Here is a 26,993-nt window from a genome sequence, read left to right on the forward strand (position 1 = left end):
CATTTCTGGTTGAATGGCTACGTAAATAAGCAAAATTGCCGCATTTGGAGTGAAGAGCAACCAGAAGCCGTTCAAGAACTGCCCATGCATCCCGAAAAATGCACTGTTTGGTGTGGTTTGTACGCTGGTGGAATCATTGGACCGTATTTTTTCAAAGATGCTGTTGGACGCAACGTTACGGTGAATGGCGATCGCTATCGTTCGATGCTAACAAACTTTTTGTTGCCAAAAATGGAAGAACTGAACTTGGTTGACATGTGGTTTCAACAAGATGGCGCTACATGCCACACAGCTCGCGATTCTATGGCCATTTTGAGGGAAAACTTCGGAGAACAATTCATCTCAAGAAATGGACCGGTAAGTTGGCCACCAAGATCATGCGATTTGACGCCTTTAGACTATTTTTTGTGGGGCTACGTCAAGTCTAAAGTCTACAGAAATAAGCCAGCAACTATTCCAGCTTTGGAAGACAACATTTCCGAAGAAATTCGGGCTATTCCGGCCGAAATGCTCGAAAAAGTTGCCCAAAATTGGACTTTCCGAATGGACCACCTAAGACGCAGCCGCGGTCAACATTTAAATGAAATTATCTTCAAAAAGTAAATGTCATGGACCAATCTAACGTTTCAAATAAAGAACCGATGAGATTTTCCAAATTTTATGCGTTTTTTTTTTTTAAAAAAGTTATCAAGCTCTTAACAAATCACCCTTTACTTGTTTTAACTGACTTTGGTGATTGATACTATAATTTCTGTGATTGAAGACATTTCAATTAAAAATTAATTGGATCAACTAATTTCGTGATTGAAGACAATAATTTTGTTTTGTGTGTATAATGAAACGTCATTGCAACGGGAACATCACAACATGAGAGAGAATTTGTCTATGGAAAAAGAAAAACATGTTAAAACCCAGCAACAAAATTGGGTGTTCTTAAGTCATTACTTTAAAAAATATTTTCAAAAATGGTCTTCTAGAGTTTTACTTAATATTCACCTTATCAGAAGATATTTTGAGATGATGTATAAAAATCCTGGTTTCATGTAATTTCACAATAAATTTAAATTTGAATTGAGAGACATATCTAAAATACAGCAAGGACAGACGTACAGAATAAGAGAAATTGATAAAAAAAAATATTTGAAAAGTGTATAAATCCATTTCTTAAGAATTTTCATAATTTTTTTTTTTTTCAAATGAATTCCGAAATATTAAAATATCATCATATCTGTAGGGTTAGGTTAGGTTAGGTGGCAGCCCGATGTATCAGGCTCACTTAGACTAATCAGTCTATTGTGATACCACATTGGTGAACTTCTCTCTTATCACTGAGTGCTGCCCGATTCCATGTTAAGCTCAATGACAAGGGACCTCCTTTTTATAGACGAGTCCGAACGGCGTTCCACATTGCAGTGAAACCACTTAGAGAAGCTTTGAAACCCTCAGAAATGTCATCAGCATTACTGAGGTGGGATAATCCACCGCTGAAAAACTGTTTGGTGTTCGGTCGAAGCAGGAATCGAACCCACGACCTTGTGTATGCAAGGCGGGCATGCTAACCATTGCACACTGGTGGCTCCCTATATCTGTAGAATTAAAGCGAAATCAATACAGTGAAAGATGACAAACCCATGTAAACTTCATTGCTTCAAATTCAATTTTGCATGACTTTCGGATCCAAAAAGAAAATGTTAATTGCTTTTTTACTGGGAGAGTGAATGTTGTTGCTCTCTTTCTCTTGATATTAAAATAACACTTTGCATTTCCTAACGTAGCATACGTATCTCCTTGATGTCAACGCAAATAACAAATAAATAAACTATAAACTGTAAATAGTAAGGAGTAGTTAAGATATTTACAAATTTAAACTTTTTAAAAATTATTTAACTTAGCTCGCATGTGTCATGCATTAACGCTACTAGCAGTACGCCACCATTATGGTGACATAAACAAACATTACAAACAATTTTTTTTTTAATTTAATTTATTCTCATATTCCTCGCTCTCTCTCTCTCTCTTCCTTCCGGAATTGGTCGTTTTGTTCTCTTATAGATTTACCTGCGTCAAAATCTAATGGTCATATACTAAATCAACATTCCTATTTAAATGGATCGATACTACGGCAAGAAGGGGAAGGCAGTACAAGACCTGTTTCCCGTGAATCAACACCAGGTCCAGATTTCACCGATATCTCAGAGACACGATTGCGTTCGATGATACAAAAGATTATTACCGAAACCATAGATATGCCTCCATTGTCAAAGACATATGCAGTGTCAGAGATAGCCTTGGATCGTCCTAGTAAATTGATCGAAAATGGTGGTTTGGCCAATGGACATCGTCATCGTACGGAACATTATTTTGAACCAACGATCTATCAGGATCTTTTGGCAACAGCTGTGCTGAATAAGGTAAGTTGTATATAAATAAAATGCTTTTAATGTTTGTCGACATGTTTTTTGCTTAACACTATCTTTAATCTTCATTTTAGATTGTCGACAAACAATCGGTTAATAATCGTACCATATCCGAAAGTTCACCGGATCTGACACGCGATATCGTTGATGGTGTTGACTTAGATCAAAATTATAACAATGAAAATAATTCGGTGACATCGGGCAGCTCAATAGAGCCTCGCAGTGATTGTAGTTATACCGATACGGAACCTAATATTACGGTAAGTTTTGGAAATGGGATTTCAAGCTTAAAGTAAATATAGCATTTCATTTCATTTCACATGAAAAGGCTTCATTAATAGTTCCATTTGAGTTGACAACAATTTCAATTGGTTTGATAAAAATTTCATTTGATGTGGAAAAAGGTGTCATTTGACTTGAAAAAGGTTTCAATTGATTTAAAAATTTTTCATTTCAATTTCATGTGAAAACCTTGGTATTGGGAAAGCCAATGGACCAACTTTTCTATAGAATAAAATTTTCTATAGAAATAAAATTTTGACACAATTTTTCTACAAAAAAGAAAATTTAAAAAAATTTTCTGTAGAAATTTTTTATAGAAATAAAATTTAAATAAAATAAAATTTTGACTAAATTTTCTTAAAAGTTTATATCGAATAATAAAGTATAATAAACATTTTTTTATAACTGCCACAAAAATTTGATCAAAACCTGCAAAATAAAATGTTTTTATCTTGTAGTTTTTTGGCAAAATTTTCTTAAAATTGTGGTAGATTATTTTTGGTTCAAGTGGTTCCAACCGTGGAACCATCTCCTTTTTCTCTGGGTTGGCTTCATCGTCTATAACCTAATCTAACCATGTGAAAATTCTTAGCTGATCTTCATGAAAGATTTCATTAGATTTGAAAATAGTTTCAATAGATTGCAAAAAGGTTTCATTTGATGTGGATAATATTAATTTAAATTTCATATGAAATTTATTATTAATTTATTTATTTATTACAATTTTAAAAACTATCTAGCGGCTTTCATATAAAAATCGTTAGCTGCTCTTCGTAAACTTTTTCATTTTTTTTTTGAAAAAGGTTTCATTTGATGTAAAAAGTCTCAGTTGATTTGAAATAGTTTGATTTCAAACGAAAAAGGTTTTATATCATTTTAAAAAGGTTTCATTTGATTTGAAAACTTTTCTTTTCAATTTCTTACAAAAATCTTTAGCTGCCCTTCATGAACAGTTTCATTATATTATTTGATTTTAAAAAGTGTTTCAACTGATTTGAATATTTTCTTTTCAATTTCACACAAATATCATTATATGCCCTAATGAACGGTTTTAGTTGATTTAATTTAATTTGAAATGAAAACAGTTTCATTTAATTTTAAAAAGAATTCTTTTGATTTGAAAAAAATTCTTTTCAATTTCATACAAAAATCTTTAGCTAGCCTTCATAAACGGTTTCATTTAAATTGAAATGAGAAAGATTTCATTTGATGTAAAAAGTAGAGGTCTGCATCGAATAACTTTTCACTACATGTATGCGATTCGCTGTCGAATATAGTACATACACTATCTTTCTCTCAGAGCGCAAGTGGTGAAGTGAAGAGAACACTTGCTTGTCAAATACCACCAAGTACTTATCCGAAACAATATGTGTTCCGAAAAAAATGAACAATAAAAATGTAAGTACTTGAGAAAAAGTACAACATGGATTCTCTTCACTTCACGTGGTACCACAAGTATTTCTCAGTTATGTGCGAAACAAAATATTCCATTATTATTAATCATAGATATGTATGTATGTCGCATATTTCATATATTTATGTATGTCACACACTTACCTTAACGTTTGCCGTTCTTTATATCAATCCGAAAACATATATTAAGGAGAGTAACTGTTTTCTTGTATTTCTGAAACTGCATGTGGTACATGAAGTACTCTATGAAGTTTTGTTCTCGCAACATACTCGACGTGATCACTCTGTGTACACTTCAATAAGTGAAAAAGAGGAATATGTGTTTGTTGGTAGTGAAGACATCAGAGTAGTAACAAGAAGTTACTCGTGGCTTTTGGTGTTCATTAAAATGTGTACCAATTGTTTTGCGACTCTCTCAAACAGATGTACTCATTTAGCAAGTACACGTGTACTCTGCATTTACAAATGGAATTGTGTAGACCTCTAGTAAAAAGTTGCAATTGCTTTGGAATAGTTTCATTTCAAACGAAAAAGGTTTGATTTCATTTTCAAAAGTTTTCATTTGCGCTTCATGAATGGTTTCATTTAATTTGAAAAAAAAACATTATTTTGAAATGAAAAAAGTTTCATTTGATGTTAAAAGTTTCAATTGATATGAAATAGTTCAAAAATTTATAGCTGCGGTTTCATTTGATTTGGAAGAAGTTAAATTTGCAATGCAATAGGTTTCATTTGAGTTGAAAAAAGTCAATTGGTTTAATAAAAGATTCATTTGGTTTCATTTGAAATAAAAAAATATGATCCACAATGGTGGTGAAAAATGATTCAAATTAGGAAGAATAATTCTCGTATATAATTTCCAAAGAAAACTAACATATAAGACCCACATTGAATATTGATCTATACTAAAGACTATGGAAATTTGACTTAGCCAGCAATGAAACATATGTCTAGACAGGCTTGTGGAGATTGATAGATTAAAGACTTAGTTGAGTTTTAAAAGATATTCAATTAAAAATTTAATTGATACAATAAATCAATTACAAAAATTAATAGTATCAATTAATTTTTTTTATTGAATTTCAATTAATTTTTTAATTTATAAATTTTTAATTTATATCATTTCAATTAAAAATTAATTGGATCAATTAATTTCGTGATTGAACATAAAAAAAATTTTTTTTTTGAGTGTATCTGGCATTTTCTTTTCAATAACTTAGTAATACCAATTCCTTAATCTTTATGTACTGTTTAGTATAGTTTTGCCTAATTTGAATTTTTAAATGAATTTCCTAAATGAAGTAGTAATTAAAGTACTGAATTAGCCTATTAATTTAAATGCAACCATGAATTTGTAAATTATAAATGAAATCAAAAACCAGTATTTATATTAATAAGTGGCAACATTTTCTCTCATTCCGTTTTGAGCCGAGGTGACTTGGTAAAAAACAGTGGTACATGCTTCCTTCTTTTCTCTTTGACATTCACCGTAAGCACATCTTCCCATCTCAATAAATGTAAGTTGAACTGGACATCCCTTTGCTTTACTCGTTTTTTTTACACTGGTGTTTGTGGTAAGGGTTACCACGTAAGTATTCTTTCTCTACTGCGCCTTCCCTGGCAAGAGCCTAAGCTCATCAGCATTAATTTTTACACGGTGTTGTAACTATTCATAGTGTTCGAACGTAAGTTCAGCACTTGGCCTGAAGCCAATAAAAATCCTGACTTCTGGCGAATAGAACCTAAGTTCCAGACCCTATTAGATTTACTTCCTGTGGTAACTAAGAGAATATACATGTACCATAATCTTGTATAAAATTGTAATAAAATTTAAATAATTAATTTGGACGAAGAAACTACCAGCATTGATATCAGGTTAACATAAAACAAAAATAAAGTTTCTTTTGATAAAAAAGGTTTCAAATAATTTGAAAAAAGTTCCATATGATTTTAAAAAGCTGTCATCACCAAATTATTTGTTTGTTAATGTGTATGGCTACTTTGAAGTAGACGTAGTTGATCTCATTTTGTAGATCTTTATGTTACGTAAGTGCATGCATTTTTCGTAAACGCATGTTCTTAATACAATGATATTTTTTTTCTTTTTATATATAAATAAATGAAATTTATTACCTTAATCAAATGTAAGGCATAATTATTTACTTTATATATTTCCAGACTAATGATGATAAATCATCTAGTGTATTACATACTGGTCGTGAATCGGTTATGAGTGATTATTTGGCTGGTCATATGGTTCCTCTACCGGATTTATCCAATATTGGTGGGGAATCAGAGGAAGATGGTAAATATTTAAATCCATTAATATAAGCCAAACTTTTATTATTTAATTGTTTCCCTCTTACTCTAGATTATATGTCCGTAACTTCAAGTGCTATAGGCGATAGTACTTGGGAAAATAATTGGTTATTCAAAAAGAAAAAACTCAGTGGCTTGGGTACTGGATCAGTATCAACCTCAAGTATTGGTATGTTAGTTCCGGATCCAAAAGAAGATGTACGTGCTCAAATTGGTGATAAAACAGCCGATGAAATTAGTGATCTATCGGAATTGGGTTCCGATACAGATGATTCTTCAATGGATCTGTTACGTACAACAGTTGAACCAATCAATGATCGTTTATTTAATAAACACTTGATTGGTGGTCAAAATAGTAAAATGGTATTGGATGAACTTATCGAACGTAGTAGTATGATATCAAATACTTTGCCTATGGACCAAGAAGATGCCTATGCTGAAACGCGTAATATGAATGTAGAGGCACCCAGTCAAAATGAAGCCATAAATACAAAAGTTAATCATCAAAATATGTCAACAATCACTAATAACAATAATAATCATGAAGATCAAAATAATTTAGAGGTTCCTACCGATGCAGAGGAGAAAGACAGTAATCCATTAGCAGGTTAGTTTGAATAATTGACGAAGTTTATTTTCCCAAAAAATGTATCTCCCATATAATTTGAGACATGAATTTAAAAGAGATATGCGTGAAGATAAATTACGAATTAAGTTAGCACAGACATAAACCATTTGTTTTGCAGAGCTCTGTTAATTAGTTAACAGAGCTTCATAAAGGAGATAACAGAACAATGTAACGAGTTAACAGAGGTATTTTCTGCCCTAACGAATGATAGATTTATTTTTTGATCACCAGAAAAACTTGTGGCATTATCACTCACAGCTACATTCACACATATGTCTCAAAATTTTGCAGAAAATTGTGTTTTTCGGCACAATTTTTTGAGAGGATAGGACTCACATGACCATTGTGGCCACATGGACAATTGTCCCACAATGACCCATACACCATATGAAAGAGCTTGAGGAGCTCTATAGATATTTGATAGAATTTTTAGATCCGCCGGTCAGTTTTGGAGAAAAATAAAATTCTCGACAGGATGCCTCCAGTGGCCAAATGGACAAGAAAGAGCTTGAAGAGCTCGATCGATATTTGATAGAATTTTCTAGATCCGCCGGACATCCTGTTCAAAATTTTATAAAGAATTTGATTTTTCTCCAAAACAGATCTAGAAAATTTTATCAAATATCGATAGAGCTCTTCAAGCTCTTTCATATGGTGTATGGGTCATTGTAGGACTATTGTCCAATGGTCACGTGAGTCCCATCCTCTCAAAAAATTGTGCGAAAAACTCAATTTTCTGCAAAAGTTTGAGACATATGTGTGAATGTAGCTGTAAGTGATAATGCCTCAAGTGGGTGGTTTAATTTTAGATAAAGTAAATTGGTCAGGAAGACCATTTAATATTTTTCCTGGTGATCAAAAAATAAATCTATCATTGGTTAGGGGAGAAAATACCTCTGTTAACTCATTACAGTGATCTGATATCTCCTTTATGGAGCTCTGTTAACTAATTAACAGAGCTCTGCAAAAAATGGTTTGTGTCTGTGCTAACTTAATTCGGAATTTATCCTCACGCACATTTAAAAGTGGTAGGTATTATTTTCTTTTGGAGAAATTGGTATTTATACTATATAAAAATCTATAGAAATAACTCTACATACTAACATCTCTAACGATATATGGAGTACATGCGGAGAAGAAACATGAAGTTTGTGATCATATCATAAATGTTCTTGGAGGGCATCCAAGAAGTAAAATTTTGGAATCGATTTTTATGAGTGTATATCTAAAATGAATGAATTTGTATTTAACTGTGATGAACTAATATCAACAGAATTAGATGATGAGATAATCCTGTAGATATTATTCAATATCAACTATGATTATTACTATGGATCTTCATCACCTACATGTATTCTTTTCTTAGACTTCAAATCAAATCATCAGTACACTAATGGACACTCTATTCCCCGTAAGGAGGAGAATAAAATCACTGATGATTTATACAATAAGGAAGATAATAGCTTAGTACATAAGAATATAATAAATAATAGTACAACAAAAACCTCCAACAATACAAACATTAATAATACTACTAAAACGACTAACACTACTAATGGAACAGTGACGCATCATAGAAAGGTTCGAAAAGATTTCACAGCAGTAGATCTAACTACTAAAACTACTAATAATGGTGACCACCATAGAGATCCTTCTTCAATTTCAAGAGTTGGATTAGATGCTGAAGAAGGCAAAAGTGAAGATGACGATGATGTACCATCATTGCCTCAGTTTGTACCAGGTACTACTAATTCAAAACGTCATTCTAACTAATACATGTAGTCAATTCAGTAACAAAAATTCATTAAAATTGGGTGTGGTAGTGTATGTTAGAAGTATATTAAGCATTATAAATGTCAAGGTGTGGTCCATGTTTTATATAATTCGATCTATATAAGAAAAAAAGTAAAGTTCTCTGAATAGAAATTTTATATAAAAGAATAAGAAAGGCAACACAGAAAAAAATATGACCAAAATATTTCCAATTGAAAAGTTGAATGAAGTTCAAAATTTTTTCATTAATAAATTAATTGATACAATTACCTTTTTAATCAAGATCGACACTTTAAGTTTACTAATGGCGATTTCGATTGGGAAAAAAGGTGCAACATTCTCGAAATTGATTGCAAGATATCAAGGACACTGTCATAGATTTTGGATACTTTATACCTCACAATATTATAAATTGATAATAATTTTAGAATTACACTATCATTTGGACGAAATGTCAATTAGGGAAAAAGTAGTGTAACACCAAGGCAACATATATTTTGCGAATCGAAAACGCCCTAAGTCAATGACTGAAAATTTTAAAATTTTTAATTAAAAAAATAATTGATATTTGAAGATTTAATCATACTAACGGCCATTTTCATGTAGCTCCGTTATGCTTTAACTGCCAGTTAACAGAAAGTTAATTGCAAATATCTTCTCTACGGTTAATTTAAACTGAAAAATTTTCAGCAGTTAAGTTACTAACTGACATATGGAATATATAGGCAAGATGACAGATATATCCATAGTGGAGTTTAAAAGCTACTTAGCTAACGTAGCACGAACGGAGCTTCATGAAAATTGGGGTAAATCTATAACAAAAGCGACTGATTTTTTTTTTAATTTTTAGTTAAAAATTTATTTCAAACAATCAATTTTTTAAACAAACTAAAAACACTAACCCCCATTTTCATGAAGCTCCGTTAATGCTCCGTTCGCTAACGAACTTTTATATTGTGCTATGGACATATCTGCCATCTTGCCTATATATTCCACATGCCAGTTAGAAATTTAACTGCTGAAATTATTTCAGTTATAGTTAACCGGAGAGAAGATATTTGTAATTTACTTTCTGCTAACTGGCAGTTAAAGTCAAACGGAGCTACAAGAAAATGGCCGTAAGTCAATTAAGAAAGTAAACGAAAATAGTTACATTTTTAATGAAAAAAATAATTGAGTTTTGTAATCAACATCAATTAAATTCAATCAATTAAAAGAATAATGTAATTTGCTAATCAAGTATTTGTTAATGTCCAATTAAAACGGAGATTCATGCTAACATTTTCTTGATAGAAGACATTTCAATTAAAAAATATTAATTGGATCAATTAATTTCGTGATTGAATCAGAAAAAAAAAATGTGTGAATGCTTTCTTTCAACAAATTGATATGGTCTTAAAGATATTTAACTGCAAAGAAACTTTAACAAAAAATTTCGTTTCGGAGAAAAAGACTTTTTCCATTAATCCATTGTTCTCTAACCTTTAGAGATTTTAAGGGTTTTCATATGTCCACATGCTCAAAAGGGTTCCATATTTATTTTATTTTGTATATATAATTCGTGTATCAATTTGGTTATTTTCCTAGTTTATATTTATAACGTAAATATATTATAAATTTTCGTATATCACATCTCTTTCTTAGGTTCTATTGCAGAACGTGAATATAAAAAATGGTATAATGCTGTTGAAATGCCCAACAATCCTTATGCACCGGAAGCTTTAAAGAGACGTATTAGTGGCAGTCAAGAACGATTCATCGATTTGCCTAATATAAATAAAACAAGTGAACAATGTCCTTTAGAGATGATCACCAAAGAGAAATTGGAAAATAATGAAGCCGACAAAAGGGAAAGTGAATACCGAAGGTAAGTAAAAAGGGGAAATTAAACAAAAACAAATCTGAAGAAATCTTTTCAAAAGAAGAAATATAATATTGAATAGAACTTCCATAAAAATTTCTTAAGATTGAATCGAAAGAAGAGATAAATCGAATTTCAACAATGAATTTAGAAGTGTCTTCAATGAGGCATTACAAATATGTTGGCTTTATATTTTCCGGTTTTGGCGGTATTTATTTCAGTGTATGAATAAATTACAATCCATGTAGACAAATTTCTTTGAGAGTAGAATCGACTTTAATTAAATGTTTGAATATTATTTTATGCGAATTTTGACCGCGACTGCGACTCAAATGGTTCAACCGCTTAGTCCAATTTAGGCATACTCTTTCCAACTATTCGGCCGGTATCTCACGAATAAATGTTTCAATGTTGTCTTCTAATGCGTCGATTAAAGCGGGCTTGTCTGTAGTGACATGCGCCTTAACACAGCCCCACAAACACAGCCTTATAAAAAATAGTCTACTTTAAATCGCACGATTTAGGCGGCCAATTGACCGGTCCAATCACGGTTGCCACTCGAACCAAAAAAAAATCTAACAAAAAACTAAAATTTTGACAAAATTTTATTTCTATAGAAAATTTGGCCAAAATTTTATTGTTATAGAAAAATTTGTCAAAATTTTATTTCTATAGAAAATTTTGCCAAAATTGTATTTCTATAGAAAATTTTGCCAAACTTTTTTTCTATACAAAATTTTGTCAACATTTCATTTCTATCGAAAATTTTGTTAAAATTTTATTTCAATAGAATTTTTTGTCAAAATTTTTCCTATAGAAACTTTTGTCAAAATTTGATTTCCATTCAACAACAATGCTCAATAAAAAACAACAATGCTTAAAGAACAAAACCAACAATAACAAAACAAAAAGAATGGAAAAAGAGGAGAAAGCACGCTCAAAATAAACCCAGCCAACTGAATTCAAATCGATGATTTGACAGTGGCATAGGAAAAGAGATATGTTTGTTTAGAATTTATTTCGGCATTAGCCGGCTATCATACAAAACCTTTTTTCGGAGGGTTCAAGTGTGGTTCATTGTTGGGTTTAATGAACTGCCTGAATTTATTCTGATAATTGGTTGATAGTTTTGCTGCAAGTAGAGGATGCTGATGAGGAATGTGGTAATTCCGAAACGTGCGTCCATCCAACCATCTTGCAGTCTATAGGGCTTTGTCCAAATAAATTTGACAAACATTCTTTTCCTCTGTTGTTTAAGCTACACTTGTAGTTTAGTCAATGTATGGTTTTAAGCTGCAATAAAAAACGACAACAAAATTTTATTTCTTTAGAAAATTTTGCCAAAATCTTATTTCTATAGAAAATTTTGTCAAAATTTTACTTCTATAGAAATTTTTGTCAAAATTTTATTTCTTTTTTGCCAAAATTTTATTTCCATAGAAAATGTTACCAAAATTTTATTTCTATCGAAGATTTTGTAAAAATTTTATTTCTATAGAAAATTTTGCTAAAATTTTAATTCTACAGAAAATTTTGCCAAAATTTTATTTCTATAGAAAATTTTGCTAAAATTTTATTTCTACAGAAAATTTTGCCAAAATTTTACTTCTATAAAAAATTTTGCCAAAATTTTACTTCTATAAAAAATTTTGCCAAAATTTTATTTCTATAGAAAATTTTGCCAAAATTGTATTTCTATAGAAAATTTTGCCAAACTTTTTTTCTATACAAAATTTTGTCAACATTTCATTTCTAACGCAAATTTTGTTAAAATTTTATTTTTATAGAATTTTTTGTCAAAATTTTATTTCTATAGAAATTTTTGTCAAAATTTTATTTCTATAGAAATTTTTGTCAAAATTTTAGTTCTTTAGAAAATTTGGCCAAAATTTTATTTCTATCGAAGATTTTGTCAAAATTTTATTTCTTTAGAAATTTTTTTCCAAAATTTTATTTCTATAGAAAATTTTGTCAAAATTTGACTTCTATAGAAAATTTTGTCAACATTTCATTTCTATAAAAAATTTTGTCAACATTTCATTTCTATCGAAAATTTTGTTAAAATTTTATTTCTATCGAAGATTTTGTCAAAATTTTATTTCTTTAGAAAATTTTTTCCAAAATTTTATTTCTATAGAAATTTTTGTCAAAATTTTAGTTCTTTAAAAAATTTGGCCAAAATTTTATTTCTATCGAAGATTTTGTCAAAATTGTATTTCTTTAGAAAAATTTTTCCAAAATTTTATTTCTATAGAAAATTTTGTCAAAATTTGACTTCTATAGAAAATTTTGTCAACATTTCATTTCTATAAAAAATTTTGTCAACATTTCATTTCTATCGAAAATTTTGTTAAAATTTTATTTCTATAGAAATTTTTGTCAAAATTTTATTTCTTTAGAAAATTTTGCCAAAATTTTATTTCTATAGAAAATTTTGCCAAAATTTTATTTCTATAGAAAATTTTGCCAAAATTTTATATAAACGTGTTGGTGATTTAATGTCCAACAATGTAAATTTGTTGCGAAATTTAGTCACAATACCCCAAATAGCCGCTTCAGTGGGTCGATTAAACTGAACATAAAATGAAAGAAGCGAACGATGAACTTTCTTTACAGAGCTTGTAAACAATTTGCAATTATAGACCGAAGATATTTGAAAGCGAAACAAAACGCGCGTTAACTTTTTCAACCAGTGTTACCAAAAAGATAATAGCTAAAAATCACCCTTTAAAAATTTGAAACATTTTTGGAATTAACCCAAAATTTATCATACTTGATATTGTTTTCTTTCAGATATAGCCGTGATTATTACATAAACGATGGCTCAAAATCGTCACAAGCCTCCTCCACATCACCCGTGCGAGAAACTCCCAAGGATGTTACAGAGGTAAAAATGCAAATAAACAACCACAACAACAAGAACAAGACCACCAACGACCATAGTAATGAAATATTTGAGAATCATACAAGTAGTGCCACCAATCAAAAAATGAACACAAACGATTGCAATTGGACCATATCCACACCAGTGCGTCGTGCTAGTTCACTAAAATATCTAAATTACAATTTAACCACCCCTTCCCCACCTTCGTCCTTTAGAACATCACCCAGTACAGGAAATCGTCATAATAATAGTTATCACCTTCACCACAATCATCATCACCATCGATTGTCATTAGGTCGACCAGCCACATCGGCTTCCAATTATCGAAATGATCATTATAGCAATTATCGACGGGGCTATGAATCCAATGGTGACCTCTCTGATAATTATGAAGATGATATGAATAATTCGTGGACAAGTAGTTCAGCTCTTAATTCAAGACGTAGGACTTTAAGTATGTTAAGTGTATTTAGTGGCAATAGTAGTAGCGGTAGGTGCAGCACCACAACTAGATCACGTAGTCAAAAACAGCAACAACCAGATTCGGGTGTGTTAACTCAATTCGAGAAGACATTACTCCATAAGGATTTGAAACGTAATAGTTTTAGGGCTGTCTCAGCAACAACCAAAGATTTTGTTATGAATCCATTGTTTGAGAAACAACAATTATTCAATGGTGAGGGAGGACTTAAATTATCCATAGCTAAACCCTTGGACAGGAATGGTGATTGCCAACCCAAGCATCAATTAGATGATCAAGGTGGTGATTCCGGGGTAGATAGTTGTTTAAATGGTTTTAGTGAGAAGGCGGGAGCGGGAAAAATTTCTCTTGATGGAAAATTTATTAATGATAATTTAATATTTTAGTTAACACCAAGGGGGGATTAGCTTAAAACTATTTATAGATAAACTAAAGATCAATATGTGTAGGTTTAGGGGGTGTATAGAAAAATAAATATGGGGAGAATCTCAACTAATGCTTCAATGTTTCAAATGGTCGAACTTGATTTACGTAAATGCTATTGGAATTTACGGTCTGGAAGAAAGAAACAGTATATGAATGAAAATATTCCATTATTATAAATATTTTAAAATTATATTAAATTATCATGCAGCGCCTTTAGTATCATCTAGAAATTAAATTTCTTTAGTAAGTTGATATTGTAGTTAAGAATAAATACATATTGAGGTAGTCTTCAATCACTGTTTTCTGGTACATATACCTATATATTTAATCTAACTAGGGACTAGTCAAAATACACAACGTTTAGCTATATAAATAAAGCATTAAATAAATAAATAATATATAATAGTTAACAAAAAAATTCTAGTTATACATAAACAATTCACGGAAAATTATAAGCAATCACTCATTACGAGTTTCTGTAAATCGAATTGAAAAACGTTGGAAAATAAGCATTTTGGGAACCTATAAGTGTTTAAACATAATCAAAGCGATAGACGGTAAACGAAACATTTTTCCGCGAGGAACAAATACAAAATTTTTCACTTTTCTTATTTCTAATGTCGATTTCGATTGGGAAATTTATTGGAAAATATGACGGACAATATCATAGATATCCCTCACAATATTATGAATTTACAACAACTTTGGAATGACACTATCATTCGGCCGAAAATACAATGAGGGAAAAAGTAGTGTAACACCAAGGCAACATATTTTTTGCGAAACGAAAACGCCCTAAGTGTTTTTGGGTGTCATGAACATGGGTCCCAGTAAAATGAGCCCCAAAGCCCAAATGAAACAGGGCCATAAATGTGGATCGAAGCTTCATAATGAATATGATCCCCATGAATCTGAATCCCAAGAATAAATGTAAATAAAGCATTAAATTTGACCCCGAAATAAAATGAAGGCTCATTTTCTCTTTTGATTTAAAAGATTGTGTAGAAATGAACCCTAAATGATGGAAAAATAAAAAGTTTTACGAAAAAATATTAAATATGTGTTCCTGAGTATTAATCTCCTTGGAATCGCGTTAGCCCTGTTCATAGGAAAAATTCCTAAGCCCTACGAAAAAAACAAATCTGGTGTGATACAGTGCTATTCAGAATAACAAAAGTGTTTATAGTTGCCACGATTGTCAAGTTCAGAATGCGAAAATAGGCCCCACCTTAAAACGAAGCATAATCCCAAAAAGAAAATTTGAAATATTGGGAATTAATTTCATAATGCAAACGGGCCCCAAAAATAAAATGAAGTTACTCGCCAAAAAGCATATAAATGATTGTTATTGTTTTCCATATTATTACTTGAGGTCCTACTTCATTTAGGTTTTGGGGCAAATTTTCATGGGCTCAATATTTATAACGCCTTTTTAGGCGGTATGAACATGGGTCCCAGGGAACAATGAGCCCAATGAAACAGAGCCACAAATGTGGGGCGAAGCTTCATAATGAATATGAGTCTCATGAAAATGAACCCCAAGAAAATATAACTAAAGCAAAGAGCCTTAATTTTATTTTGGGGTCGATTTTATCCCAAAATAAAATTAGGGCTCATTTTCTCTATGGATTTAAAAGACTGTGTTGAAATGAACTCTAACTGATGGAAAAATATAAAGTTTTAAGAAAAAACTTGATCGAGTGTTCCTGAGTACGAACTTCTATGGAATAGCGTTGCCCCCTTTGGATTCTGTCTTTGAAAACGAAAGCACAATCCTAGATAGAAAATTTGGATCTTAGTTTCATAATACAAACGGTCCCCAAAAATAAAAAAATAAAAACATAAACAATTGATGTTGTTGTTTTCCATATAATTTTTGAGATCTTTAGGTTTTGGGGCAAATTTTTATGGGCTCATACAGTGTTACCGTTGGAAATTTTAAAAAGACGCAAAAACATTTGCATATTCTAAAAAAGGTCGCACAAAACAACGCATAATGATAAAAAAGTCGCTTACATTTGTGAAGTCTTTTTTGAAAGTCGGGTTTTCTCGGTTACAAAAAAAACGGGATTTTTCCACAACCGGTGGCCGGTATTTTTTAAAATAAATAATCGGGATAATCGGTTCAACCGGTTTTCATAAAAATACCTAATTTTGACAGGAAAATCAAATTTTATTGTCACAAAAGATCAACGAGAAATTAAATTCAATAATTTATAAAAAAGTTGGACACATTTTCTCTTAATTCAAATGTACGCTGAACATTTTATGAAGTGATTTCATTGCAGTTTATTAAAATACGCAGATGTATTTGTCTAATTTTGCCAATTTTTTAATGAAAATATAAAAAATGAAAGCCGGTTGTTGAGATCTTCAAAACACCTGTTCTACCGGTCTCCCGTAAATGGGGTTTCCACGAAAACCGGCAATTGGTATAATAAAACAAACCGGTCCATCGATTTTGATCACTCTAATTAACATCAAAAACTCTCGGAAACAAGAGTGGTTGTTTTATTTGTTCGTCGCTAAAAAATATTTCACCCACCGCCTATCGCGGTGGAAATATTTACACACTAAGATGGGTACTATGTACAATTATGAATTTTATTTGAAAAATAAGGAAAAAGTTAATTTCGCATGTTTGGTTTTGTATAGAGTTTCGCTACAAAATGATCCATAGTACCATTTTTTTTTTTTTGACGAAAAAAGGAAATAAATTTGAAATAAAGTTTTCGAACATTTGAAAAATATTGGAATTCAAATTTATTTTAAGTCCAAATATATTTGAATTCAAAGGTTTTTCAAATGTTTGTGTTTGCCTGGAACCTATTGAAATTTAATATTTAAAAAATCAAGACAGATGTAAAATTCCAATATAAGCGTTCAAAGAAACCTTTAGAACTAAATGATTTCCATAATTTTTTATCACTTTTTGTTTTTTTTCATCTGTATTGATTTTTTTAATATTTAAAAAAGCAACACAGATGTAAAATTCCAATATAAGCGTTCAAAGAAACCTTTAGAACTAAAAGATTTCCATAATTTTTTATCATTTTTTGATTTTTTCTACATGAAAAGCTTTGGTTCCACCAAAATGGAAATAAACTTAAATTTCAATGGGTTTTAGAGAAATAAAAACTTTTGAAAACATATTTTAACCCAACAAAATTTGGTCTTGAAAAAAAAGACGAATTCAATCTTTTTTCAACATTTTGAAAAACTTTCTATGTACTTATCAATGAATAAGCCTCCCTCCCACTATTGTTTTCTCCCTAACTTCCATAATTTTTAGAGCATATTATCTATAGATTGTGCCATTACAAATTCCACTGAAAATTTAATCAAAATCTGCTCTATTAAAATTGCTTTTTAATTACATGAACGTACTTCAACATGACTTTCTAACTTTGCTGTTATGAACTAAAAAAAAAACTAAAAACAGAAAATTGAATTGATGTGAATTTAAAACAAAAAACACTAAATTGCTTGCAATTCTGTTAATATATTTAGTTAATACTAGCTATAATGAATAGATTGAATTATTAAAAAAAAAAATAAACTAGAACCCAATTTTGTTATTGATATTGAATGCACCAATTTACCAATACTACAGTGTTGTCTTTTTTACTTATTTTGCCTTACAAGTACTTATCTTTATGATTTTTTACTATTATTATTATAATTTCAGTAAGCTAACTTTTTTGTTTTTTTATTTTAATTGATTGATTTGAAATTTATTATATTTTGATTTGATTTCGATTTGAATTTGAATTTTCTATAATGAATGAAATAAACGGATATAAATTTATTGAAAACCAAAAACCAGAAACAAATGTTTTAGTAAAATTTTTCTCCAAAAAACCAAAACCAAAATTTTTTCTAACAAAAAAAATATATATTTTCCAAAATTTTGCCATAAGGTGGGTATTAAGTTCGAGTTTATCCGCTAAAAACGTCATTTTTTCACGATTACTTTTCTTTAATAATTCATTTTAAGGAATACATACTTTGTGAAAATTTGCTTTGGGCTTTTCCCCATCAAGTTATAATAAAATTTGCAACAAATATGTATAATTTTATGCATTTTTCTTACTGACTTAGTTTTCACTTTAGCGATTTTAGCGGCTAAACTCGAACTTAATACTCACCTATAGAGAAAAAAATTAAAATATGTTCTAATGAAATTGGTAAGTACATTTGAAAAGAATTCGTATATTGTGTTGTATTTAATGGTCTTGTAAAGTGTATGTATTAAAAACTGGGTTTATATTTACATTTAATTAAAATTTTTATAAAATTTTACTAACAACATTTGTTTCACAAAACGTGTTAACGAAATTGTATCGGTTATCAATTTTTATGTTCAAATGTTTTGTAGTTGTCGCTTTTTCTAATTAAAATTTATATTAAATTTTGTATGTTTCGGTATGTAGTGTATAATAACCAATTATTATTTTTTGGTAAACTAACCTTAGATTTTATGGTGTAAAAGTTTGGGCTTACATTTATTTGTTTTTGTAGAAGAAAAATATTAACCTTTTTTTTGTTGTAGAATATGATTTCACAGGAAATGTGTTCTATTCAAAGAATATGGCACTTGTGGAACCTCTAATTATGTCGTCAAGTCCTGCTATGTTAGCTACACCCAAAAAAAAAACTTTACTTGGATCCAAAGATGTTGATCTTCCGTTAAGGATTTTGGTATTGATTCCGAACCAAATATGCGGATTCTTTAAAATAAATACATTTTTTAGAATTTTCATTTTCTTTCACGTATCACAATGGACGGAATAGTCTAAGTGAGCCTGAATCTTAATCGGGCTGCCACTTTAACCTAACCTTTAACCTAACGTACAAACAAATGCCAGTTTAAAAATCCAAATTATTATGGATACTTCAGAGTAAAAAAATGTTTTCTAAAATCCAAAAAAAAAAAAAACTTTAAACCAAAGACCCAAAATCCTCAAACTAAGTCTTAGTCTAAATTTGAAGCATTTTTATCTTAAATCTAAAAATTCAATATTTCAGTTCATTTAAGAACGATTTCTTCAAATCAAAAATGTGTTTCTTTAATTTCAAGAAAATTTGCCTTAGTTCAGAGGCATATGACTTTAACGGGGGACGCAAATTTCCAAAATTTTTGTCCTAAATTTAATAAAAAGTTGTTGAAGCTAAGATCATAAACTTTATTTTAATTAAAATTTCATTGTTTTAAAGAAAGTTGTCCTTAATATTTTGTAAATTGCGCATCCTAAAATTTAGCTTGCGCATAATCTTTAATATCCGGTAAACATTGCTTCCAACATTTAGGTTAGGTTATGTGGCAGCCCGATGTATCAGGCTCACTTAGACTATTCAGTCCATTGTGATACCACAGTGGTGAACTTCTCTCTTATCACTGAGTGCTGCCCGATTCCATGTTAAGCTCAATGACAAGGGACCTCCTTTTTATAGCCGAGTCCGAACGGCGTTCCACATTGGAGTGAAACCACTTAGAGAAGCTTTGAAACCCTCAGAAATGTCACCAGCATTACTGAGGTGGGATAATCCACCGCTGAAAAACTTTTTGGTGTTCGGTCGCAGCAGGAATCGAACCCACGACCTTGTGTATGCAAGGCGGGCATGCTAACCATTGCACCACGGTGGCTCCAACATTTACAAGTAACAAGTGACTGACAAATAATAATTTAGTATGAACCTCGTAGTTGGGACCGTTTTCGAATTTTCAGTACGCGTGGGTAACCCTTGAGGGGTGTGACAGATATCTACAATTACTGCTGAGGCATAAATTAAAGATATTTGCCAGGAATATGGCGCCATTTTCTCCAATTTGCTTCATGCTCGTGACAATAACATCTGGGGATATTACAGATCTCTCGGTCCACATACTATTAACTGATGTCCAATAGGGGGATATGCGATTTAACCCTGCAGGAGATTCGCTTTAATTTTCTGGGGTTCGACAAAAGCCTGTTTTCCGGATTTCAGAGTGCAAAATGAATGCTAAAACTTTCGTTACAAGGGAGACCAGTGTAATCGAACGATACTATCTCGTCAGACTTGACAGGCTTCGGTCTTTCAGATATCTGTAATTTCTAGATATGTGAAATGCAGGTTAGGTTAGGTTAGGTGGCAGCCCGAAGTATCAGGCTCACTTAGACTATTCAGTCCATTGTGATACCACATTGGTGAACTTCTCTCTTATCACTGAGTGCTGCCCGATTCGATGTTAAGTTCAATGACAAAGGACCTCCTTTTTATAGCCAAATCCGAACGGCTTTCCACATTGCAGTGAAACCACTTAGAGAAGCTTTGAAACCCTCAGAAATGTCACCAGCATTACTGAGGTGGGATAATCCACCGCTGAAAAACTTTTTGGTGTTCGGTCAAAGCAGGAATCCAACCCACGACCTTGTGTATGCAAGGCGGGCATGCTAACCATTGCACCACGGTGGCTCCCACCACCACTGTGAAATGCAAGTCACGCTGAGACTTATATTGAAGATATGGGCCAGAAATCTAGAGCCATTTTCTCCAATCTGTTTCACAATGCTGGTGACCATAACATCTCGGCTCACTGCTGAATATCTCTCAGTCCACATATTCTTAACTGATGACCATTAAGGGACTGTGCGATCTAAGCACAGCTCGCTTTGGTCTTCTGATTAGGCTATCAACAGTGAGGCGGTTCTACAATTGATCTGCAGATTGCAAATAGCAAGGGTTTTGACGTTTGGAATTTCCGAAATATGGTTTCGTTAAATTGCTGCAGCTCTTGGGCAACATCTCCTACTGACCAAGGGTCTATTCGATCTGACCACACGTGGGACTCCGTTCAGTTTTTTTCTTTAAAGCCGGTATGCACCTCTAGCGAAAATTTTCGTTCCCATAAGAAATGCATTGCTATTTAAGCTAACGAAATTTTCGGTAGCGTTCAATTTCGAATGCTCATACGCACCTTTAATTATAAATAGTCCGAAAGGGCTATTGGTTCGAGTTGTTTCAGATCGTCGTCCGAAACCGTTTGGATTGGAATCTTATAGGTTTGGAGACCAATTCTCTCGCTTACCTGCGGTGGCAAGTCATTCTCATGCCAATATTGGTGGAAATTCAGTTTAAATGGTCTACCAATAGTTTGGTGGTTTGACAAATGATCTGCAGAAAGCTGCAAGGATATTGACGTTCGGAATTTCCAAAATATGGATATGTCCAATTACTGCAGATCATGAAACGCATTTCCGATCTAACGACACATGGGGCTTCCACCAGTTTTCTGCTTCAATCATAAAGAGTGCGGATGTGCCTATAAAGGGGGGGGGTCTGTTTTCGTTGTAAAGGTATGCTCGTTTGGACTATGTCCTTTTGTATGGTTCGAGAGGTTCTTGATCATCGTCCGAAACCGCTTGTTTACGACATTGGAATATTATAGGTACGTATACCAATTCTCCCGCTTGTCTGTGGAGGCTACTCAAACTCTTAGGATCATGGTATCGCACTATTTTTTGGCGACGCTTTTTTTGCTGGTCTACAATGAAATCTGCAATTTTCAAGAGTCTTAAAAAGCGGTATTTTCAATTCTGAAGAGTTTTCAGAAATATCCCTCTGCTCATAGATTTTATATATAACTTTCTGATTTCCTGTAAATAAATTCATCAAACAGATAAATAATTGAAGTTCAACGATGCTGGTGGGGAACATTGTGAAAAAGCTATGAAAACGCTAAGAACTCACAAATCTATCAATTCTGGTAGAATTCTAGGCCGTGGTCCAATGGGTTTACAGTTCTTAAGCAACGCAATATACACTGTTTGTAGAATCTACTGGAGTAACGGTCATTGTTTCTGTCCTTAAGTTCATGTTTATAACGCTTCGTCTACAAAGCATGCGATTATAGTGGAATGGGTTTATATAGGACAAGTCGAGTTTATGCATAAATGTCTTACTTGACTTCTTCATATAAGTCCATAACCGGTTGTGGAAATTTAGAATATTAAGAGTTTCTTCACATTGAGGTAGTATCAATGGCAAATTGTTGTAATAGTTAGTCTGATGTTATGCTAAAAATTACTTTATTTCTCATCTTAACATATATAATTAAATATAAAAACTAGAACGCCTCCAAAAAATAACCTTAGATTTTGAAATGTCATAATTAAATATCCACCATACGTAGAAAAGGCACTTTAGTTATCAACTATCAGTAAATAATTATTTTTTATCATTGGATATAATAGGCCATACTACATGACTATCTAGAAACTCTATACACACAAAAAAAAATTTCTGATTCAATCACGAAATTAATTGATCCAATTAATTTTTAATTGAAATGTCTTCAATCACAGAAATGATAGTATAATTAAAAAATTAATTGAAGGTCAATTACAAAGTTAATTGATCCAATTAAAAAATTAATTGATACTATTATTTTTGTGATTGATTTTTGTTTCAATTAAAAAATTTGTTGAATCAATTAAATTTTTAATTGAATATTTTTTAAAACTCAATTAAAATTTTAATTGGAAAAATTTTCGTGAAATTTTTTTGTGTGTAGCAAAAGAAAAAAAAGGAGCACTACCATTTAACCACTCGACATCCCATTCCCTTTTTATCTATACTAACCTAACTCTAACACCGGTATTCTTTTGGCATTATTGTAACTTCAAACTCCAAACATAAACATTTTGTAGATTGAACAAAAAGCAGAACAAACCCTCAAACTACCCCCAAACGAATTAGACCAAAGCGAAGAACCAATTGTTCTCAGTGTATACAAAGCCATGCCGGCACAAGTGGTGGAGGACAGTCTAACAACAACAGCAACAACACCAACATCATCATCATCTTTTGATACTATATCACAACAATCACTACAGTCTGTTGGAGCTACTACAAGTGATGATTCAGATACTGTAAAAATTTATGATTTTAAGAAACAGGAAACAACGATAATACCAAGGAATACCATGGATTCGAATAAATCAATTGATAAGGAGAAATCGGAGCAAGAGCAAGAAACAGGAAAGCTGGTCTTAAGACCTACTGTTTTAAATCTAAGCAGACAAGAAAGTTCTAGCACATCGATTCCAACACCTACAAGAGGCTCAACACCGCCAGCATTTAAATTTTTGCAACCCAAACGCAAATTATTGGATCCTAGCCAAATTTTATCTGTGGAAGAAGGTGCTAAAGAGGTAAATTTTAAAACAACTGAATATTTGTTTTTGGAATAGCTTTAATTTTTGTTCTATATAATTGTAGCTAATAGGGGTTTATGCAGAAAAACCAGTGATAGAAAAGGAAGTTGCGCATGCTTTGCCCTCGGTAAAAGCTTTGGCCAAAGTCTTTCTAACGACACCATCCACAGAGCAGCAACAAACGGCCGAAAAGGTTTGGCTTCGAAAGGTAAGGAAATAAAAAAAAAAACGATAATTTATTTGTTAGTTGGAAAAGGCGAGAAATCGAGTAAAAGTATTACCAGAACCACTAGCAATTATCGAGAGGAGGAGATACACCCTATATTTTGCACTTTTTGGGCTGTATATCCCTTACATCTCTAAATAGTTAGACGAAAATGCTATCTATCTTAGGTAAGCGGGATAAAACTAAGATTCCATTTTTCGTATGACAAGGTTCTTTGTTATTTCCCCAAGTACACTGAAAAAATATTGTCGTCAGGCCAAAGATTTCATGTCCTTAAAATACGAATGCAAATTTTGCTTAGCGTAGAAGACGCATTTCTCTAATATAAAGTGTTTTTCCTTGTCCAAAAGTTGATAAACTTTTTAATGAAGTCGTGTTGTCCTTATAATTAGGTGATTGGACTTAAAAATGGGTATCATAACATGAAAGAAAAAATGTTTGGGCTAAGGTCAACTTGACTTTAATAATTCAGATAAAATCATTAAAATTAATGAAATTGTCTTTGAATTTGTTGTCGTTTTGCATCTTGACAACAAAGCAAAAAATCGTTCAAAAATAGGACATGTTTTGAAACACTTTATTTTAAAGACGCTTTTTACTTGAAATATAGCATAATTTCTACTGGAAGTCGTATCTGAATTTGGAAAATAAAGTCGTCGTTTATCTTGTTTTTAAAAGACTTTGATAACATATTAAGAAAAAAAGCTGAAAAAGCTAAAAAGTAAAATTTGTTTCCTAGGGTCAAATACACAAAACCCAAATTTAAAGGAGAATTTTGTCTTAAAAGTATTCTTACTTGAATTCTCCACTTCTTTGGCTCGGAATCAATACCAAAATTTTTACAGTAAAAACAAAATCTTTGGAACCGGGCATGCGTTTTTTCAGTGTAACTTTTCCCAGTTTCAGTCTCACTTATGGTGTTTTCTTTTCTTGCCAAATATGCGCACTTTTTGCATTTTGCATGAAATATGACCTTTTTAGGTTCTTTTGTAAAAACAGCCAGCACTTCGAAAAGGTTTCGAATTCTGTTGTGAGGGCAAAAATTTAGGGCATTTTCAGTAATGCCGACAAATGAGATTGCTGCGATTGCCCTAAAAAGCAGAGTTGCATATGCTGCTGATGATGACTTGAATAAATGAATGATGGTGACTAGAATTTATAAAAATTAAATAATTTCAATGTTTTTATCCCTATTTTATACCAAATAAATATATAGGAAACACACAAGAATATTTTTGTTTTGTTTTAGCCCAATTTTTATAGCCGAGCCCGAACGGCGTTTCACATTACGGTGAAAACACTAACACAGAAAAAATTTCACGAAAATTTTTCCAATTAAAGGCCGGTACTATGTACTTTCTTGCTAAAAATTTTAAAGAAACCATTATTTCGCACATAGAAAGCGATGTTTATTTAGGTAACAGGGAGCGCTATTTAATAGAGAGCGATATTGAATTAAGTTGGTGGTTGCTGCTTGCTATTACAAAATTAACATTTTATTTTACCTTGGGCAATTGATCTGCTACTCCTTTGATCCTTTGTATATTTTCGGAACAAAAATAGGATCCGTGTTTGCGTTATAAACCCACACAAATAGTTTTAATAAATAAATTATTTCTTAATTCACTTTGCAAATGGCGCCATGCTATAAACGTCAGTTTACAACTCGAAAAAAACAAAGTACCACAAATGGAAAAATTTCGCAAGTTTTTCGCATTTTTTGGTTTTGTATGGAGTTTCAACGCGAAAACCGAACAGAGTACCGGCCTTAAAGTCTTGAGTTTTAAAAAATATTCAATTAAAAATTTAATTTTTTAATTGAAACAAAAAGCAATAACAAAAATTAACAATATCAAATAATTTTTTAATTGGATCAATAAATTTTTTAATTGAATTTCAATTGATACTGAATTTTTAATTGATACTATCATTTCTGTGATTGAAGACATTTCAGTTAAAAATTAATTGGATCAACTGACTTCGTTATTGAGGACAAAAAATATTTTTTTGTGTGTAGGGAAGCTATGAAACACTCAGAAATGTTACCAGCATTACTGAGAGGGGATAATCCACAGTTTTGGTGTCCGGTCGAAAATGGAATTGAATCCACGACCATTTGTATGCAAGGCGGGCATGCTAACAATTGCGGCTCTACCCAAGATAGTGACTTCACCCATTGGGTAAGCGACCTATCGCAGATCTAAGGGTAGTATTTAAAGCCATAACTTTGCTGATACATGATGGTGCTAAATAGTTAACCATTGGCCACGACTACACAAGGTCACAAATAACAAAATTTTCTCTGTTATTTGTTTCTAGCATACTTTTTCCTATAGATTTTGACCTACTAAACACGAAAATGAATTTTAAAAAATTTTCTGTCGATTGGTTTTCGAGATACAAATTTTAGAACTTTTTTTTTAATTTTTGGAGGTACACTTTCGTCTTCTTTGACCTATTTGATCCTACTACTACTCAAATTAAAGAAAATTGAGACGTCTACAACTCATTCTCAGAAAATTTTCAATTCGGGTAAATAGTTTGGATGTTGGCGGCTTAAAAAGGTTAAAAAATGGCGTTTTTTTAGTAAAAATGTGGCAGAAAAAACCCATAAAAAAAATTCATATAAAATATAAAACACGATGCTAACAGCAATTTTGGTTTTTTTACGTATAGCTGAAATTTTTACAAAGAAAATAAGCGTACAAATAGCGGACTTATAATTTTTTTGGTAAAAGACTGAAAAGGCCAAATCAACGCATCAACGCTGTTTTCCACATGGCATAAAATGTACAGTTATATCCAGGGATCCGGAGCGGTCCATTTTTTTCGCTCCGCTCCGCTCCCGCTCCGGAGAAAAAAAAACCGCTCCGCTCCGAGAAAAAAAAATCGCTCCGCTCCGCTCCTCTTCGAGAAAAGTACAAACATTGTATTATTTGTTCAATTGAGTTTTATTTTATTAAATCTGAACCGATTTGGATGATTTTTTGCACATATAGTTAGTGCTGTAGAAGATTACATTTCGCCAACTTTGAGTAAGATCGGTTGATAAATAAGGGTTTTATGACCTAATTTGGCAAAATCGG

The 26,993-nt window shown here is 31.7% G+C and overlaps 1 protein-coding gene across 7 annotated transcripts in view; it reads left to right on the top strand.

Annotated features, from left to right (window-relative positions):
* M7BP (Myosin-7a binding protein) overlaps positions 1-26,993 on the top strand; it is a 229,492-nt gene that overhangs the window by 197,889 nt on the left and 4,610 nt on the right. For 3 of the 7 annotated variants that reach the window (XM_075311227.1, XM_075311228.1, XM_075311232.1), the window contains 9 exons: positions 2,053-2,411; positions 2,492-2,677; positions 6,291-6,417; positions 6,484-7,038; positions 8,426-8,800; positions 10,477-10,699; positions 13,487-13,580; positions 23,175-23,678; positions 23,746-23,889. In XM_075311227.1, coding sequence (XP_075167342.1) covers positions 2,053-2,411; positions 2,492-2,677; positions 6,291-6,417; positions 6,484-7,038; positions 8,426-8,800; positions 10,477-10,699; positions 13,487-13,580; positions 23,175-23,678; positions 23,746-23,889 — 2,567 coding nt within the window. Of the gene's footprint in view, positions 1-2,052; positions 2,412-2,491; positions 2,678-6,290; positions 6,418-6,483; positions 7,039-8,425; positions 8,801-10,476; positions 10,700-13,486; positions 17,178-23,174; positions 23,679-23,745; positions 23,890-26,993 lie in introns of those variants that run through there. The other 4 variants (XM_075311231.1, XM_075311230.1, XM_075311233.1 and 1 more) reach the window with 4 other exon arrangements.

The sequence above is a fragment of the Haematobia irritans genome, chromosome 5 (genome assembly GCF_050003625.1).
Source record: "Haematobia irritans isolate KBUSLIRL chromosome 5, ASM5000362v1, whole genome shotgun sequence".
Classification (NCBI taxonomy): Eukaryota; Metazoa; Arthropoda; class Insecta; order Diptera; family Muscidae; genus Haematobia; species Haematobia irritans.